At 39.4% G+C, this 17,216-nt stretch overlaps 1 protein-coding gene across 1 annotated transcript in view; it reads right to left on the bottom strand.

Annotated features, from left to right (window-relative positions):
• The window catches only part of SLC7A10 (solute carrier family 7 member 10), a gene marked incomplete at its 5' end in the record, with an annotated part of 47,374 nt that extends 30,163 nt beyond the window's left edge, over positions 1-17,211 (bottom strand). Inside the window, one exon of the mRNA XM_085303729.1 lies at positions 17,157-17,211. Within this exon, the coding sequence (XP_085159855.1) occupies positions 17,157-17,211 (55 nt within the window). The remainder of the gene's footprint in view (positions 1-17,156) is intronic.
• Between the last annotated feature and the right edge of the window lie 5 nt (positions 17,212-17,216).

Here is a 17,216-nt window from a genome sequence, read left to right as displayed (position 1 = left end):
CAGAAGTGACATTTTCTCCTTAAACGTAGTAGTCAACACCATTAAGAATTATATCCCCCAACTGTCTATTGTGTGTTACATTCCTACAGTTGTAACAGATGGTACAAGTGTATTTCTTGGTATTTCTGCTACAGAAGGTGCATCTAATATCCCTGTTCAGTACTGATGTGGGGAATGGAAATGCAGTCTTGTAGAATGTCATTACTAGTTACTCTTTTATGGAGTCCTTAAAAAAAAAAAAAAAAAAAAAGATTTTAACAAAATGTTTGAGACAAACCCACTTTGTCAATTTAGATTTGGTCCTTTTAATATATTGGTATGCTGTATCCTTAACTGTATATGGAGATGGTTTTCACTGATGGCTGTAAATAAAGGAATAATCAAAAGTTTGCCCATCTTCTCAGGACTCCTGCATCGAAGTAGACATTGCTCAGTCCAACAGAAAGACAGCCAAGGTCACTGCTTAAAATAGCTTTCTTATTAAAAAAAAGTGCTGAACCTTTGCCTTATTCCTGTGAGTTGATAAATATATTGAATATGGAATGCTGTCAAGATTTTGGATTACTGCTTAAAAAACTCCTAGTTGAAAGGAATCCTGCTTCACAAATTTTTAAAATCCAAATTAAATATGAAATAAATTACGTCAACAGCGATAATGATGCAACTCAAGGCAGGTATTTCTTTATTTGCTTAGCAGAAAGCTGCTAAACTAAGCTGCCTTCAGTCCAGCTAATTATGCCAATTCTTAATTGACTTTCAGGAGTTAAGCACTCATAATTGAGCAAAGCTAGTGACCAGGTTTGATTATCAGGGTCTGCTTGTAGACTCAGGACATGTCAAACCTGCAAAGCCAGACAAGAAGTAACGTGCATAGCTTGTAGTTTTGGTGCCACCTGAAAGTGCTGTCCCAGCACAGGTGGTCACACTGCCTGCATTAACCCCGGTAAGTAAGGACATGTGCGTGGGTAGCGTGTGCTGGCATGGCTAGCGCCGGGCCCTCACCCGGGCTGCTTGCATGGGCCATGCTTTCCCAAGCCCTGCACAGCGCTTCTGGGAGTGCGACCACTGGATGAGTCAAAGCTCTGCCCGGTGCTTAATGGGACAGGCATTTGGAGGGTGGCCTTCAGTCCGTGCCTCAGCGTAGCCTTACTACGAGAGACTGCAAGCCCCCCTCCCCGTTAAAATGCAAAGGGCAGCTTACAAGTTCTGAGTCGACAAAGCAGTCAGGCTTACAAATTTACYGGAGTACGGGGACTATGCTGAATTAAGAATAGGCTTAGCGAACACTCTAAGTGCCCCCCCCCCTTTTTTTTTAAGCTTATGTTGAGGCTTGACTAGGGCTTACGTGGCAATGTTTTAGTTATTTTATATAACGGCCTTGAGCTTCTTTGCTTTCAAATAGCATTTAGAAAACTCTTAATTAAGAATGGATGAAGGATAGAAGAATCTGTGGAGCTTGGCATTAAAATAATAGCCATTTAATTTTATATGCGAGTAAAAATGACTACTGCACCAGCAGAAGATAAATTATGGCTCCTCTGTTAATACGCTTGTAAAGAAAGAAAATGAAAAATGGCTATAAAAATAACAATGATAACAATGTCTACTGGGATTGGTATTTAACAAAATTAAATGATTTTAAAATCTGACTTCAGTTCAAATATCTATGTTAAAATTCTTAGCAGGTAAGAACATGRCCAATCATTATAAACTGTAATTCCAGCATTCCAAGTGGACTTTACTAGGTTAAGAATTTATAATCTGATTATAACATTTTTAAAATTAGGCTTCTTAAAATACAGACAAAAGTGCTTTCTTTGACATAACAGATTTATAAAGGAGATACTTCCTTTTGAGCACAAAAGTACAGGTCAAGTCAATGAGGATTGCAAGAAACAGGTTTTTCTATGAATGAAGGTGCGGTTAAAATAAAAAAAAAATGAATTCTGAAAGACAAGTAAATACTTCAGCCATAACTTCAGTAATAATACTTGATGAAGTCTCATGCACAGTGTGTCTGTTTTAGTATTATGGTTAGATTTTGCACAAGATACTATGAAGAATTGTCAATATACTACTTATATTTGAGGATGCTTGACGATTATCGTACTACATTTTCCATTTTTCAAAGCAACAACTACAATTTTTCATAAGCTAGGCTCAGTTTTCCTGGAAGACTGTTTCACTTAAGCAATGGAACAAAAATCCTTTAATGAATGTAAAAAAAAAAAAACCCTAAGAACACTGTTGTATATTAATCTAGCTAAGAATAAAGCCTATTTAAAGGATTGTTTCTGTCTCTCACTGCAGCCTATTGCCCAGTCCTTTAACAGGAACTCCTATACTCATTTGCACTGCAGCAAGGCAGGAGAGATGACTGAGTTGTGTGCCAAGTCTGAAAATGAGAAACTTGAGGAAAGAGCAAAAGTCTGTCCAGGCTCGGACTCCTCCTGAAGGCCCTCAGGGGAACATCTTGAACATGAGGGAGGATAGAGCTTTGGGCACCTAGGGTGCACTACATGGTTCAAATTGGAGGAGTAGAGACCTTGTGAGACAAATTTGAGGTCTAAATCACTCAAATGATAAACTGGGCTGGAGATTGCTTTTTTTTGTGAGATGGTAGCCCGATAGCCAGTGTGATGGGTATTACACTAGCAAGGATAATCCCTTGCTATTCTCAAAACAGTCATTTGGCACTTTCCAATGTGGGTCAGCCCTCTGGAGACAGGCTTGAGGGTGTTGTGGAGGAGTGGGAACTACGGCCAGTGTGGAGCTGGGGTGCCCACAGCAAAGTTTGACTGCCAATGATGATGTCTGGCCCTTGCCACTGAAACAGGTCTGCATGCAGGTGCTCTGGAGCCCTAATTTTCYCCCCATTCCCTCTTTTCTCCCCAAAACAAGGATGCCTGCAGTCCTGACCAAGTTCTGTGCCCCGGCACCTCCAGAGCTGTGCCCATAGGCACAGGACATGGCTSTGCACAGCTCCAGTAAAAGTCAGTAGCAGATGGCCCACTAGCCACCCTTTCCCACCACCACGCACCCATCTCCCAGCCAAAGCTGCCCTCTTCAGGCTTGGAAGTGCATAACTTCTGTTTTTGTACAGATGTGAGTACACATTTGTGCTGTTAGCTATGTCTTGAAGGAGCTTACAAATGGAGATAAAAAACTAAAAATCAAGCTGTGACATAGATAGGGAAAAATCAAGAAATTAAAAGCACTTTAATGCATGGAATTATTTAGACAATTCAGGAAGTTGCAGTGTGGCTAGAATATCTTYCCTAACTTGAATTTTAATGAATATTATCATGTTAGTGGCTGTCGTATTTCTGGTTTATTGTTTTCCCAAGTGTTGTTAGAACCAGCCTGTTTGTAAGATCACCGTATACATCTTTCCCTTGAGAGGGAAGAACCTCTATTTGCTTGTTATCGCTGATGTTTTTTTAAAAAAAGTCTTCTGTTGCAAAGAGATGGCTAAGCAGAAATAGTAAGTGGATACTACTCGCATGTGAAGACTACATTGTGGTGATTTTGATGTGCATTAGACAACTGTGTGTTGCAACTGAATACAAAGCTCGCACATTAGAGAAGTGCCATCAAAGCAAATTTGTGCAAATTTCTAACTGCAGTCTTTAAAACAACGCGCTCAGGGTTAAGTTCTCCTGAAAACACYGCTCTGTGTGGCAGAAAGGCTTCCTGGGTGCCACTGAGCGCTGCTGAAGCCTTTCGCCTGGCCTCCCCGCAACGCGTACATGAAGTGTGGAGGGTTACCTTTAGTATGCTTGGGGCTATCTGAAAGATTCTTAGAAGTAGCAAGCTCTGTGTTGGGCTCTGGCTAAAGCTGTATAGGGAACTGTGCTTTTACATGCTGCAGTCTGGATAACTGCTTGGTAAGGGCTATTAGTTTGGAGCTATTTTCCACTAGCAGTGGAAAGTAGCCTTAGAAAAGCAGTAGGTGTGTGTATGGGATCCTMGTACTTTGTTGTTTATGTGAAGGCTACTTGTTATCATACACAGCTGACCACTGCTCAGACCATTAATAATTCAACCTCTGCCAAGGTATCTGGTAACTTAAAAAGAGATTGTGGCTAGTTAAAATGTCCAGCTCTCTGAAAGGGGATGCTCCTTCATCTTCTCTCTGTAAAATTAGTGATAATTTGTCAATTACTTTTCTTTTACAATAGAAGCTAAATAAAAACTTCCTTGATGAAGTTTGTCGTGAACTTCTGTTTGGTAACAGAAATAATCTTAAAATAATCTGCAATGAATAACATTTGATATTGACTTCACTGTAGGAAGGACACATCAGTATTGTAAATGACCTTATGGCCAAAGATATGATGCTGGATGTTATTACTATAGTACTTGGACAAATGCAAACACTCTCTTAATCAAAAACACCCTTGAAAACTATTTCTGATTACATTTGCTGGTTTGCAAGGRCCATTTCAGATTTTTCATGAGCCCTTATGTGGGCATACACACACATGATACATTAATATACAAATCTACATGTTCTGCATGCAGGGCTGAGCTTAGCGTCTGCATGGAGACATGCCTTTGTCCCATCAGTCAGCGCTGGTGCCCGTCTGCATTAATGCTCTCCTGGCTTCTCTACGCTGAGACCAAACATATAGATTACTTTTTTTGTAGGGAACAGACGTGCACTAATGTAGATAGATGGTGAGGTGAACCTAGAGATCGTGCCTCTTAGGAGCACGTGAAATAATAAAGATGGATGTACTGCTAATGTGTGGTTCTATTCAGTTTTATTTGAGTAACACTACCGCAATGTGTTTATGTCAAAGGAGACATAAGGAGAAGTTTAAGATTGTATGATACAATCTTTTTGTTGTTCTAAACTGGGAACTCCTTTCATTCTCCTAATCCTTTCACCAGCTGCAAAAAGCTGCTCTTTTCAGGCATACAGTCTATGGCTTTATTTCCTGCTCCTCTGTTCTGACTCTTGTACTTAGTCTGATTGCTCTACTTCCTTAACTTTTGACTTGTTCTCCCTCTGCTCTTGCCAGTGTTAGTTTATGCAGGCTGCATTTCATTACCATGGAGAGCAAACCTCAGTCTCCCATGCCCTTTTCTATGTACTGCAGAGAATATCACAGATAAGACAGAGAAACTGGTGTGTTTTCTCCTATGCACTAACAGGCATTTTCCTTGGTATTTTCTCAGTGGAGTAACACTGAGCCATCCCCAGCATGCTATCAGACTGGAAGAGACACATGCAGTTGCAGGGCTGCATGTCTGTAGGAGGCTTGCTACCAGCCAACTTTGCTGAAGTTCATCTTGCACCCTCCTTTTCCTCCTTCTTCCCTGGGAGCAGGTACCTTGAACAGGAATTGTGGTAGGTCAGTGCTGCCAGGTGAAGATGATGGTGTCCCTGCAGAGCTGTCTAGCAGCCCTCTCTGGGTCCTGCAGCATCACCACTGATGTGGTTTGGGGGTGGCTGAGGGCACTGAGGCTTGAGCTTCCCTGATGACTGCACAAGTTAAGTGCATAAAGGAGCTAGTGTCACCTTCAAAGAAAAGCATTCTCATGGTGGTAGAGAAGACTTCCTCCCTTCCAATGATTTCCATGGAGAAACTGAGTGCCAATCCCACATGTCATTGCTCTGAATGGAATATATAGGAGCCCCCCTCTATTGCTCCTAAAAATCCCTGGGCTGCAGTGTGCAGTGCTGTGCTCTTATCTGTGTGCTGTATGAAACAGTGCAGCTTCAGGCTGTGTTAGTCTTTATCGGTCCTATACCTGTTTTTTTTGTCATGCTCTGGACCAAAACATCCTCAACTTAAATAGCAGAAATGTGTCATTAGATCTCCCCAACATAGAAGTTCACAATTGCTAATGTTCTCCCTGCAAGCATGCTGGAGGAGGTGGGGGTCTTGACTAAGACACTCTGAGTGATTACTACCAGATAAATCCTGATTTTAAGGAAAGCAACTGATAGCAAAATGAGGTCGTCCTGGCTTAAAGGGCAGATACCAGCCTATAAAACTGATACAGGACTTGTTCTCTCAGCTGGGGATTCTTCTAAATGACATCTCTGCCTCCAGAGTGGGCAGGTGCCCACTCCACCTGCACTAGTTTTCAGTATTTATCAAGTAGAAAAGCAAGTGTAAAATGCTGCTCTAAAATTCACCAACCTCGTTCTAACAACCTAGCCAAAGATTTTGGCTGTATAGGGAATACTATGGGTTAGACAAAGAGAATATGACAAATACAGCTTTTTGCCAGCCCAAATTTCTTCAGTACTACACAGCCCAATGGCAAGGATACTTGTGCTATCTTTGAAGCATAATTTGTGTCATGGAAAATGCTGATTTTTTTCCCCCTATCTGTTCTTGTTCATTGTGCATGAGTACAATAAACAGATCAATTGAACTGTCTAGGAAATTTATCAGCAACTGCTGCATAGCACAGAAGTCTTATCCTGTCTGTTCCTGAAAGTTTAGCCCTTATGGAAGTACCATCATTTGCCTAATTAGAAAGATGCAATGAAATGTCAGTATGAAATTTCAAGAGTTGCAGAGTATACTGATGTAAATGTACAGAGGGAATAGCTGGGCAAATCTAGGCTTTAGCAGGGAAAACAAACAAACAAACAAACAAAAAAAAACCAGCCTGGAAGCTGTTCTGGTCTCTGTTTTGCTCCTCAGTCCTGCTGAGGTACCTTCCTGCTTACCTGGCAGGGTAGCATTCTGGAGTTTTTTGCAGGGAAAAATGTTCCTCCCTTAATGCAATATTTAGCAAAAGAAACTTCATCTTTGTATACGTTTGAGCTTCTCTAACCTTGCACTGGCACTCAAAATGCCCTACCAGAACAGGTGCATGAGCCTTATTTACCCCAGGGCTCTGCAGCCAAAGTGAGWGTGATGATTCATGGCAGGACATTACAAGAACAAACAGGTCTGGAGAAAAGATGCAACTTGAAGCAAATTGCTTAGGTTCAAACAAGGTAAAATTGATCCTCCTTCCTCCCCCACCCCCCTTAAAGCAGCAGGTTTTATGCCTCCTGCTCAGACTGCACAAAGATAAGCCCTGCAACAGTGCACTCCATACTCAGAGGTCAGTTAGTGAATTTGGGGTAGTACTTAAACAACATCTAAAATCTTACTGCAACATTATAACCTAGGATCCAACAAGAGCATCTCTAATCTAGGTATTACTTGATCCTTAATCTCTGAAGGTATATCCTGGGAATTAAAACATGTTAAACCTAACTTTAAACTAAAGCCTAGTCTTCAATATTGTCTCGAACAGCAGAGTCAAATGTTGAAAGTGCCTTGCTAAATCAAAATTCCAGGCAATAAATAATAGAAACAAAGTAATCTGAAAATAGCAGCAATAGTAACAGTTAGCCTGTTTGGATGGTTTTATGTGTTATATCTCAACTTACATTACTGAGATGAGAGGATGAACAAGAATCTCTTGTAAGATCCTGGGCAATGGCAATAGAGCTTAAAAGAACCTCCATGTTCTTATGTTACATCTGATGYGGCTGTAAACACGACACAAGTTCTTTGCTATAGCAAAGTTTGCTGCACTTGCAGGTATTACAGATCCTTGACTGGAAATCATTCAGCCTCTCAAGTTTACGTTCTTCCCTGTTTGCATGTGGTTGGAAACTTCTGTTAGCAAATTCTAGTGTAGCCAGGGCAGCCTGGCTGGCTCAACAGCTCATGTCCCCYGAAGCATTTTATCAGTGGTAAGCATTATTGTTATTAGATTTGTGGTAAAAGGACTGTGTGAGGCTGGCCCCCTGTAACTTTAAATAATGAGAACAGATTATACTTGTTCCCCATAGCTCTCAGCTATGCTGTGCAACCAAAATATAGTGCAGTCTAGTCACACACAACTTCACTGAAATATGACTGCCACCCTGCATTCATTTATTTGGGTAATAAAGTATTTATGCGCTTCATACACAGCTGCTTTAATTTAATTCTRGGCCTAATCCTATGAAGCAGCGAAGTCTTCAGCTCTCCTCGACWTTAGTACAATTTGAGGGACTTGGCACCTGTTACAAAAAGGGTCTTTAATCTTCCACTGGGACCTGGGCGTCCTAAAGGGGAGGCATTCCTTCTGTACATTCTTATAATATGTACAGGATTTYGGTACCTTTTGTAATAGTCTGCTTAAACCTTAATGTGTTGCTAGGTAACCAGCTGTATCCACAATGAAAAAACATGCAGACGTCATGTCCTACTGGTCTCTGGCAGAGTWTAGCATAAGAAATTGCTTTATTACAGCAAGATTTATTAGCAGTAGTACAAAAAAGTAGTTTGTCAGCTTTTTAAAAAAAAATCCAAATATTTTAATTCTATCATAAAAACAGAAATCCCTTCCAAGCTGAAGACTAGGCATGTGAGGACACCACCCGGAATCAATTACTCCTTTCCCTTATTCTTAAAAATACTGACTCAGCTATTTTAATACACTTGAGTCTAAGTACAGTGCTTGGAAGCTTAACAAGCTTGGATACTTTCTGCTGTCTTGTACTACATAATGCTATTGCTATTTTCATGACACTTATAAAAAGAGCTGATTATTTATGCCTTTAAAGTGTATGGCTTTTAAAGTTTTCAGACTGAATATTGGAAACAATGAAATTTAAAAGCATTTACTAGAGTCCAAGTTCAGCACTAGCGTTTCTGAAAACTAAACCAAAGCAAAAAAAAAAAGCTTCTCCCACAAACCCTCCTAATTTAGGGGGATTATCAGCTATCAGTAACACTATTTATTTCCCAAATTATTAATTCATTCTGTTCTTTAGTGTACATAGAGTCCTAGAACATCTCTGCTGAAATGGTTTGCTCTCTCTTTCATGGTCTGTCTATGTAGTTTTAAATTATGAATAAAACAAAGCTTGAATCTCTGACTATGCAGGAAATAAGTCTGCTATCAAAACAGGACAAAATCTGGGCAGAGAAAAAAACAACTTGGAAGGAAAGGGAAATGAAATATAGTTTTAGATGATCCTCTGTTAAAAACAAGCAAAAAAAAACCCTATTCATTAAGCTGTTGAGAGAGCTRTTAGGGAATTCTGAAAATAATTCAAAATGGGAACTCAATACCTTGTTTTCATTCTTCTTGGTTCATTCTTTGCTACTCCCTAGGAAAAAGGGATCCCTTGGGCTTTATGTTCACAAGGATTAATTTTTGATATAAAAACAAAGCTTAAAGCCATGGGTCCTCAAACTCCTTGACAGCCAATATCTCAAAGCTTATGGAGAAGCACATATTGATCCTTACCCCAACTGATCCCAACCCAGCTGGGAGGGGAGGSGAGGAATATTCTTTTGGATTCGCGAACCTTCCTCATGGGGCCATAGCAGGAGTGAGTGATCTCGCAGCAAAACACAGGACTATTAAGACCATCACATACACTAATAATTGTGTCTCACTGTCTTATCATGATTGTACAATATAACAGTGAAAACAACGAAGACACTTAGGAACCACAAGAGACTAGCCAACTAATGATGCTTTTTCCTGTCAAACCAGTAGCTTATTGTATCATGCACACAGGCATGTATCCAAGTGCAATGACCTTTTTGGACTGCTTAACTTACAAAGAAAATGTTTCTGCAATAGAGCTTATGTTCTGGTCTCTGAATACATCTTGATACTAACTAAAGAGATCTAGAAAAGAAAGGCAACTTTTTCTGGCCTCACCGCTCATCCCTGTGTGATTACCTGACCCAGAGTTAATGCAGCATTATTAATACCTTGGCAGCTTGTCTAGCATCACAGGTGAATTAGTGGTCTTGTGATGCGTAGCCTTGCGACATACATTGTTGCAGATCATATAATACAGATTTTAGTTCTCTGACCTAGTGTATTCAATCAAAGAATGAGATTTCTCCCTTAATTTGATTTTCCTGGCTTTTATGAGTCTAAATAAGGTTCTCATATTACTTAAACATAATTTTTGTGGTTTATTATATTAAGATGTTTGGTCTGATCTAGATTATGTGGCTTCATGTAAGTGATGAAAGAACTATTGTTCTTCAAAGCAGAAAAAYTGCCACTCATCCAGATTAGTGACCTATTTCTTGGACTCATAAATAACCTTTCTGAAGTCCTACTGATTTATAATGCTATGTTTTATACTGTTCATTATGTATCCCCATGTCTGACATGCGATTACAACAGTATTCAGGAATCAAAAAAACCCCCCAAACTCAGACTCTTCCACATCTGAAGACTTATTTTTTATTATTATTGATTTCTATTTTTCCATAAATTTGGTACTATTCCAGTGTTACATGAATTGGACCAATTCAGACCAGGGGCTTATTCTGTTACTGAATGATATGGAATTTCCTCAAGCTTAAACAAGATCAGTATATTTCTCTCCACCTTTCTTWCTTTGGGATCCTGTGGAATTTTTGTTTGCTGACCCAAAGAAATGATAGACTATGTTCAGAAGCAGGAATTTAATCTGCTCACACTAACACTTGACTGGATCATCCATAACTCTGAAATYAGAAAAATGGAATCTACAAGTTTCTGAAATGGGAACAATTTTGTTCCCACTCATCTGATCTTGCTTTTCTATCCTGACTTGCAGAGGCCAGTGCCAGAAGAGCACTTCAGGAAAGTCAGCCAATAATGAATAAAGAGATTCTGCTGAGGCTGGTCTGTGAATAAATGTATTTACCATTACATACAGTTTCACTGTGCAAGAGAGTAGGGTTTGTGTATTCTCTACCCTTTCTTGCTATGCAGAGAGGAATATAGACATCTAAAAAGTAAATGGATTTTGAGATGTTCACTCCATGCTGCATCACTGGCTGCCTGTTCTTCATTGTGGAGCAGCTGCTAAATAATTCTTTGGAAGACATTTTTTTTCTAGGACCAGGAGGAAAAAACAGTTAGGATGTTTTATATTTGGGGCACTTAAGTTCTGACAAATGCCTTCTCCTTTTATCATGCTGCAATCAAGATGACAAAAAAGCGTGGCAGCTAGCTGAAAACACTCCCCCCACCAACTCTAACAAAAAAGGGGTCTTGAAAGGAAAAGTTTGGCAYACAAAAAGCTCTAAACACAAAAAAGCAAAACCTCTACCAAACCATTTCTGTTTGCTGTGAGCCTGCCAAAGCAGAAAAGACTTTCTCAACAGAAAAGGCTACATTATGCTAGAAGGAAATGAGCTGCAAGGCACAGGAAAAGGGAACACGAGTGGAGATTTATGGTGCTGCTGAAAGCAGGCACTGTACTGCCAGATCAGGAGTAAGACACTACCAAAGGATGCTACCTTTCCTTCTTCATCTATCAAGGCAGAAGGAGAATTTGTTTCAGGGTATCTGAACTGCTGACATCCACGATAATAAGCTCATTGCTTCAGCTTTCTCATTAGAGTGGTTGTGTTCTACATAATGAGAATTTTCTACTTTTTGAGAACAGAATGAGGGGAAAAAAAAACAACCCACAAATCAAACTATACTTGCCAATTAATATCTGGGAAACAGAACTGTATTACAATGTTGCAAATTTCACCAATTTTATAAGATACAAACTGAGGCTTCCCCTCACTCCCATCTTCCTTATCTCTATCTGCTGTTTCTGAAGATCATACGGGAATGAGGATCATTTGTACTTTTCTTTTTGCTGCTGTTTTGACTCTTGCTCTTTGGTACATGTGGGACTTCACAGGATGAACTCTCCCAGATAGAAACTGTGTGWGTAGAAAGGCACTTCGGTGGACAAACACAACTGCTTTCTATGTGCTGCAAGACTCAATTCAGAAAAACATAAAGTAGTTTTGTTGTTCTTCTTTGCTGCAAGGAATCTCTAATTACTACTCTCCTCACCCCTGTGCCTTCCCCCCCCCCCCCCCCCCCCCCATGGCCTGTGAAATCAGTCTCAGAGGTAAGCCTCTAGCCCAAAGAAGCTGCACTTTTTCTCCCTAGAATTTTACCAAGCTTAATCAGAACTTTGCCATGGTTTCACTTGCAGGTGAACTTACAGGATGTTTTCAGCTCCCTAAACTCAGTCTCAGAGGTAAGCCTCTAGCCCAAAGAAGCTGCACATTTTCTCCCTAGAATTTTACCAAGCTTAATCAGAACTTTGCCATGGTTTCACTTGCAGGTGAACTTACAGGATGTTTTCAGCTCCCTAAACTCAGGTTAGCATCTATCAACTCCAAATGATGTTGATAAATATCTGCATGTTGGCACAGCCATGAAGGACACTAAAACATGATATCACCCTAAAATGGGTTTGGGAGAACAGGGATACATAAATGTAACTTGCACAACATATTTTGGATGGGCATTCCTAGATTTTTCTTTCAAAATGTAAAGTCTGATCTTTTTCAGCAGTGAAAACCTTTTTCACAATGAGTATCATGCCAAATTACAGACACGTATCAGCTTTTTTTGTATATGGAACCTGGGTATTTAATATTCAGTAAAACTGAACATGAAACAGACTCTTGATTGTACAAAAAAAATCTTTACAAACACTACAAAACTGTCTTTTTTCACTACTAAAACATAGTACTTATCTCAAACAAAAACTGCCTTTATTTGAATACAATTTGAGTTTAGAAAAGAATAAGATKTTGAATTATGTCTCTCTACAGACCAAAATTGGATCTATCTTATTGTTCTGGAAAAATGTAGTCATATTTGTGGAAACACATTGTGTGCCACATCAGCAAATGTCATGTGGGATAGAATGCTCAATATAGTAGTTAGCCAGGTGCATAACAGAGATAAGGAAGACTCTTTTCAGAAATCACTATTTTTTTTCTTTGAGAGAACCACTGAGGAAATAAATCTATACTACTGCCATGAATCAGTGAACGTAACCAGCTGGCTATAAAAGTGAAATGCTTGCACACAGATTAGAGAGAGAACAGATTCTTCCTGCAACACTGTTGTTTTCCATGATCTTGAGTAATATTAGGAAGAAATCATCTAAAAATTGTGGATTTTGTTGTTTYTTCTTATATTTCTTCCTGCTACAGTTCCGCAACATGAATGCTATTCCAGTAATGTCCATTTGGCCTGTCTAGGAATGAGCTTCTAATCATTCAGTATGTTACTTGATATAATGGTGAACCTGACAGTATGTCAGCTAATTAAATGACCAATAACCATCTCCTTAAGTAATTGTAGTATATGAAGGATAATTGGAGAGGACTCTGCAAGTAGCAGGTGGTAACACATATCCATTTTTCACTTGAGTCCTGTCATTTTATGAGAAACATTAAAACTATTCTCAATCCATGTGTTCTTCTTCACTAGTGTTTTGTTAAAATAGTAGGCRAAGGAATCCTGTAGAGTAGGTTTCTGTCTATAAAGACTGCCTGTGGGATGTAGGGTGAGTTAGAATGACAAAAGACATAGTTGTAAGAAGSGAGTGAATCTACATGCAGGAAGGCTGGTAAATAGAATTTTCTATGAATGGCCAAGAGGAAATGATCATATCTAGTGCAATTACACCTCTGAATCTGGTGGTATCTCAGAAGCGCTGTCCTTGGAAATGATACTACTTAGGCAAATGAAGACTTGCCTGTGGATGTATCCAGAACTATTCGTAAATGAATGCACRGTCAGGCAGGTGTAATAATAACCAATGAAATAATTTGTTTATCCAGATCATGACGATCCATCAAGGTAACGGTATTTGTACTACATATTAGGACAATCCTGATATAAGGAGCCATCTCCAATGTGAGGGGGCTTTTGAGGTTTTGCTCTTTCTGCTGAGACCATCTAATGCTAACTGTGGAAGAAAGTGAGTATTTGGCCTTTTTGTGGGTGATGTGGACATACGCATTATGGAAAGTATGCAGCAATAACTGAATATATTGTTCATAGGCCATATAATAATAATTTTGATATTATCACTGAGGGAAGGCTTTGAATTGGGAACTTGTTTTTAAGTGGTACTCCAAACATTTTTTTAAGCAACACAAAATCAACTGATACAGGTAACTTGATAGCCTGTGCTCAGCAATAGAAGGAGATTTATTTAGTTTTAGCTGACACACTTTATTGTGGCTTAATCTGTAGGTCTTCTTGTGGGTGTTACACAGCYTGACATTAAAATCATTCCCATGCATACAATAGCCATTCCAAAACAGGAGTGTGGCTCTATAGCTTCTTTCATGAAACTTTTACAGGTGGGAAGCTGAGTGAACAAATGTTTTAAGAAATGTTTATATTTTGCTTGTTTTATATAAAACTTCTCAGYTTGTACCACAAGTTATATATGTGGTTTTGTCTAAAGTTGCACGTACATTTCRAATGCAAGAATGTGAACTTTGTTATTCAGATTGAAAGTATCAGGCTGGTATCAGACATTAATCAGACTGGTGTTTTTAATTCTTGTACTTTCCTAAAGAACAGTGGAATGTGGTAGAAATTACACAGAGCCAAGTTATAGAGCTTCTTATTTTGTTTTTAATCTACACAGTCAAAGTTCCCACTGAAAGCACCGAGTAAGAACTTTTGTATAGCTCATATTCTTAGGTACATAGAAAAGTTAGATGTGTAATTATGGTCACTGCATATGGAGCTCTACAAAAGATATGTAAGCAGCTATGTAGAACATACATAAAATAACTGTCAAATTAAACAGTGCACTYAGATTTGTCTGCTAAATAAATACTAACTGGGTTTTCAAGCAATGAGATAGTATCTGTAAGTTATTTAGTAGACAATGTGTTACTACTTTTCAAGCGGTATATACTCATTTAATCTGAGTATTGGTAAACTTTATTTTCAGCATAATTAAGTGCATTAGAAAATTATTAATAACTGAATCTGTAAGAGATTTGTTTTCCCTGTATATGACCATGCTTAAGACAGAACAGTTTGGGTGCTCCTACAGTGAGTCTCAGGCACTTTCCAAAACTCTATTGCAGGGATAAACTGCCAGAAAGACTTGTTACTATTATTAAACACAGTGTTCGGCTTTAGTCATTAAGCATCAGAACAGAAAGTTTTTGTATTTAGTATCTGAACTTATATTAGGATACCCAGAAGGGAGTTTTCTGCCTTAACATAAAACAACCTTTGGACTCGCTTTCTCTGAGTATCCCTGTTTGAATGCAATTAAAAAAAAAGGTTAAGGTTATGAAAGGTAGTCTTAAGTGACRTAAGAAAGCAAAGGAAGAAGCTGGGGAAAATAGGGAGACTGTCCTACAGGATGGAACTAGGACACGCAGCCTTATATTCCTAATTCCTTTTATTTTTGAGTATTTTTTGTTATATGAACTGGTAGTTCTTAAAGCAAAGCATTTCAAACATCTGTAAAGGGAGGATTTAAATTTGAAAGGATGTCTTGTGAGTATATTATGATGACATAAAAATTTTCATTGTATCAACAAATATTTCAGTTGTAAAAGTTGTAAGAATGTTGTCCTAAAATTCAACAGGTAGAAAGAAGACAAAAAAGAAGCAGCTATTTTGCAGGGAACTAGCACAGGACTTGGGTGTTGCAGAGCAGCTGACAAAATGGGTGTCTGCCTCTCTTGTCACGTAGCTTTCAAGTAATGTGACTTTGACATGGAACACACTGGCATTTGATATCTTAACATTTGAAGGAACAAATAATAGATATGAACAGATAATGCATGATGATGGCCCACATGAGAATCCTGTTCTGTCATTGGTGCAAAAGTATGTGACACCGTATCCATTTTTTCCCCCACATTCAATCATTTGGATGAAAGTCTTCCCACTTAGATGCCAGATTTTATCATACAGAAGATTTGCGAGCGACGTGGTTGCCTAATATCAGTTCAGGTTAACAGGTAGTTTAGTTTTCTGCAGAGAGTCTTAAATAAGACTTCTCATTTAACTTGCTCAACAATGGCTTTCAAGCCAATTTTGGATACTTTAGCATCCTCAATTTTCAGGTTGCCACATTCTATGTAGAGGCATCATCTACAAAGCCACTGCTATTACTATATATTTCTTTTTACTATTGAAGATTTTGATACATGATGTAATTTCATATACGCATCCACACGTGCATAAACAAAAATCAAACCCAGATCTAATAAGATGTTAGGGTTGTTTTTCAAACTTCTTTTATAAAAATGTAGGGGAATTCGCAGCAGAACTTCTAGGTTTTCTTTGGCAATGCAGATAATCTAATACTTAAACTGCTTGACAGTACTAGAATTTCTCGTAAATATCAGCATTTTTCGCTACTCAAATGTCTGTCTCTGCTAAGAGAGGATGTTTTACAGTATTCTTTTTGTACAAGAGTTACATATTTATTCTGCTTGCAACATGTTGCAAATATTATGTTGTAAGTCAATATGGCTGATTGATCTGGGAAAGGATCTGAAAAAAGCWAGATGCAAGTTTTAAGCTATAGTTATCTAAAGCTAGAACTAACAGATGATGTAGATGCCCTAAAGTCAATTTAGACTCTATTATTGCAGATACAAGCCTGAGAAATGGTCCCAACCCCATGCGCTGGTGGTCCTGAGACAGAAACCAGAGGTTTTGTCAGAAAAAGCACGCGTAGGTCTGCCAGGGAGCAGCGGGAAGGGGGATCGTACCGCTGCTGACGGCCGTCCCACCGTGTCCTGTTGCGTTAGCACCAGTCCCGTGACACTGGGTGACTTTTTGAGGACCCAAGCTACCACTTTCCCCTTGAGAAAACCCAATTTGAAATAAAAGAAGAACTTTTTTAGCCTGTATGAGTTCAGGGAAAACCTTAGAAATAATTAAAAAAAACCCCTCAAATAAGCCTTAACCTGAAGGCCATGAGGGCCCAGGCACAGAAAAATCCCGTTTTAGGGTATCTCGTGATTTTGTGGTGAGCCGAGTGAGTGTGTGGGGGGTGGCTTTTCTCCGTGTTTTCTTGGTCCCGGGACCACCTGCGCGGCTGGAGCAGGACTGCGCGCTGTAGGAAACACCGCGCCGCTGTCCCTGCCGCCGCTATCCAACTTACTGCTGCCCGAGRGGCCGTGTCCGAGGCAAAAACAGCCGGCAATCTTTCAGGTGCTGCTGCAGGAACTTTGCCTGGGAACTCGGATTTCGTTTGACCCCTAACGTGCCCGACGTTTTATATATACATACACACACACACACACATATATATATTGTGTGTGTGTCTATTTCAAAGCTGGATAGCGGTGTGAGACCGTTAGGTCCCGCGCCGCCCTTACCGATGATGATGGCACAGGCGCTGACCAGCCCGATCTCCTTCTTCAGCGCCACTCGCGCGG

This window comes from Rhea americana, unplaced genomic scaffold (assembly GCF_003343005.1).
Source record: "Rhea americana isolate MKP2758 unplaced genomic scaffold, rheAme1 scaffold_20, whole genome shotgun sequence".
NCBI classification, from domain to species: domain Eukaryota; kingdom Metazoa; phylum Chordata; class Aves; order Rheiformes; family Rheidae; genus Rhea; species Rhea americana.
This window is presented reverse-complemented; position numbering and strand designations above follow the sequence as displayed.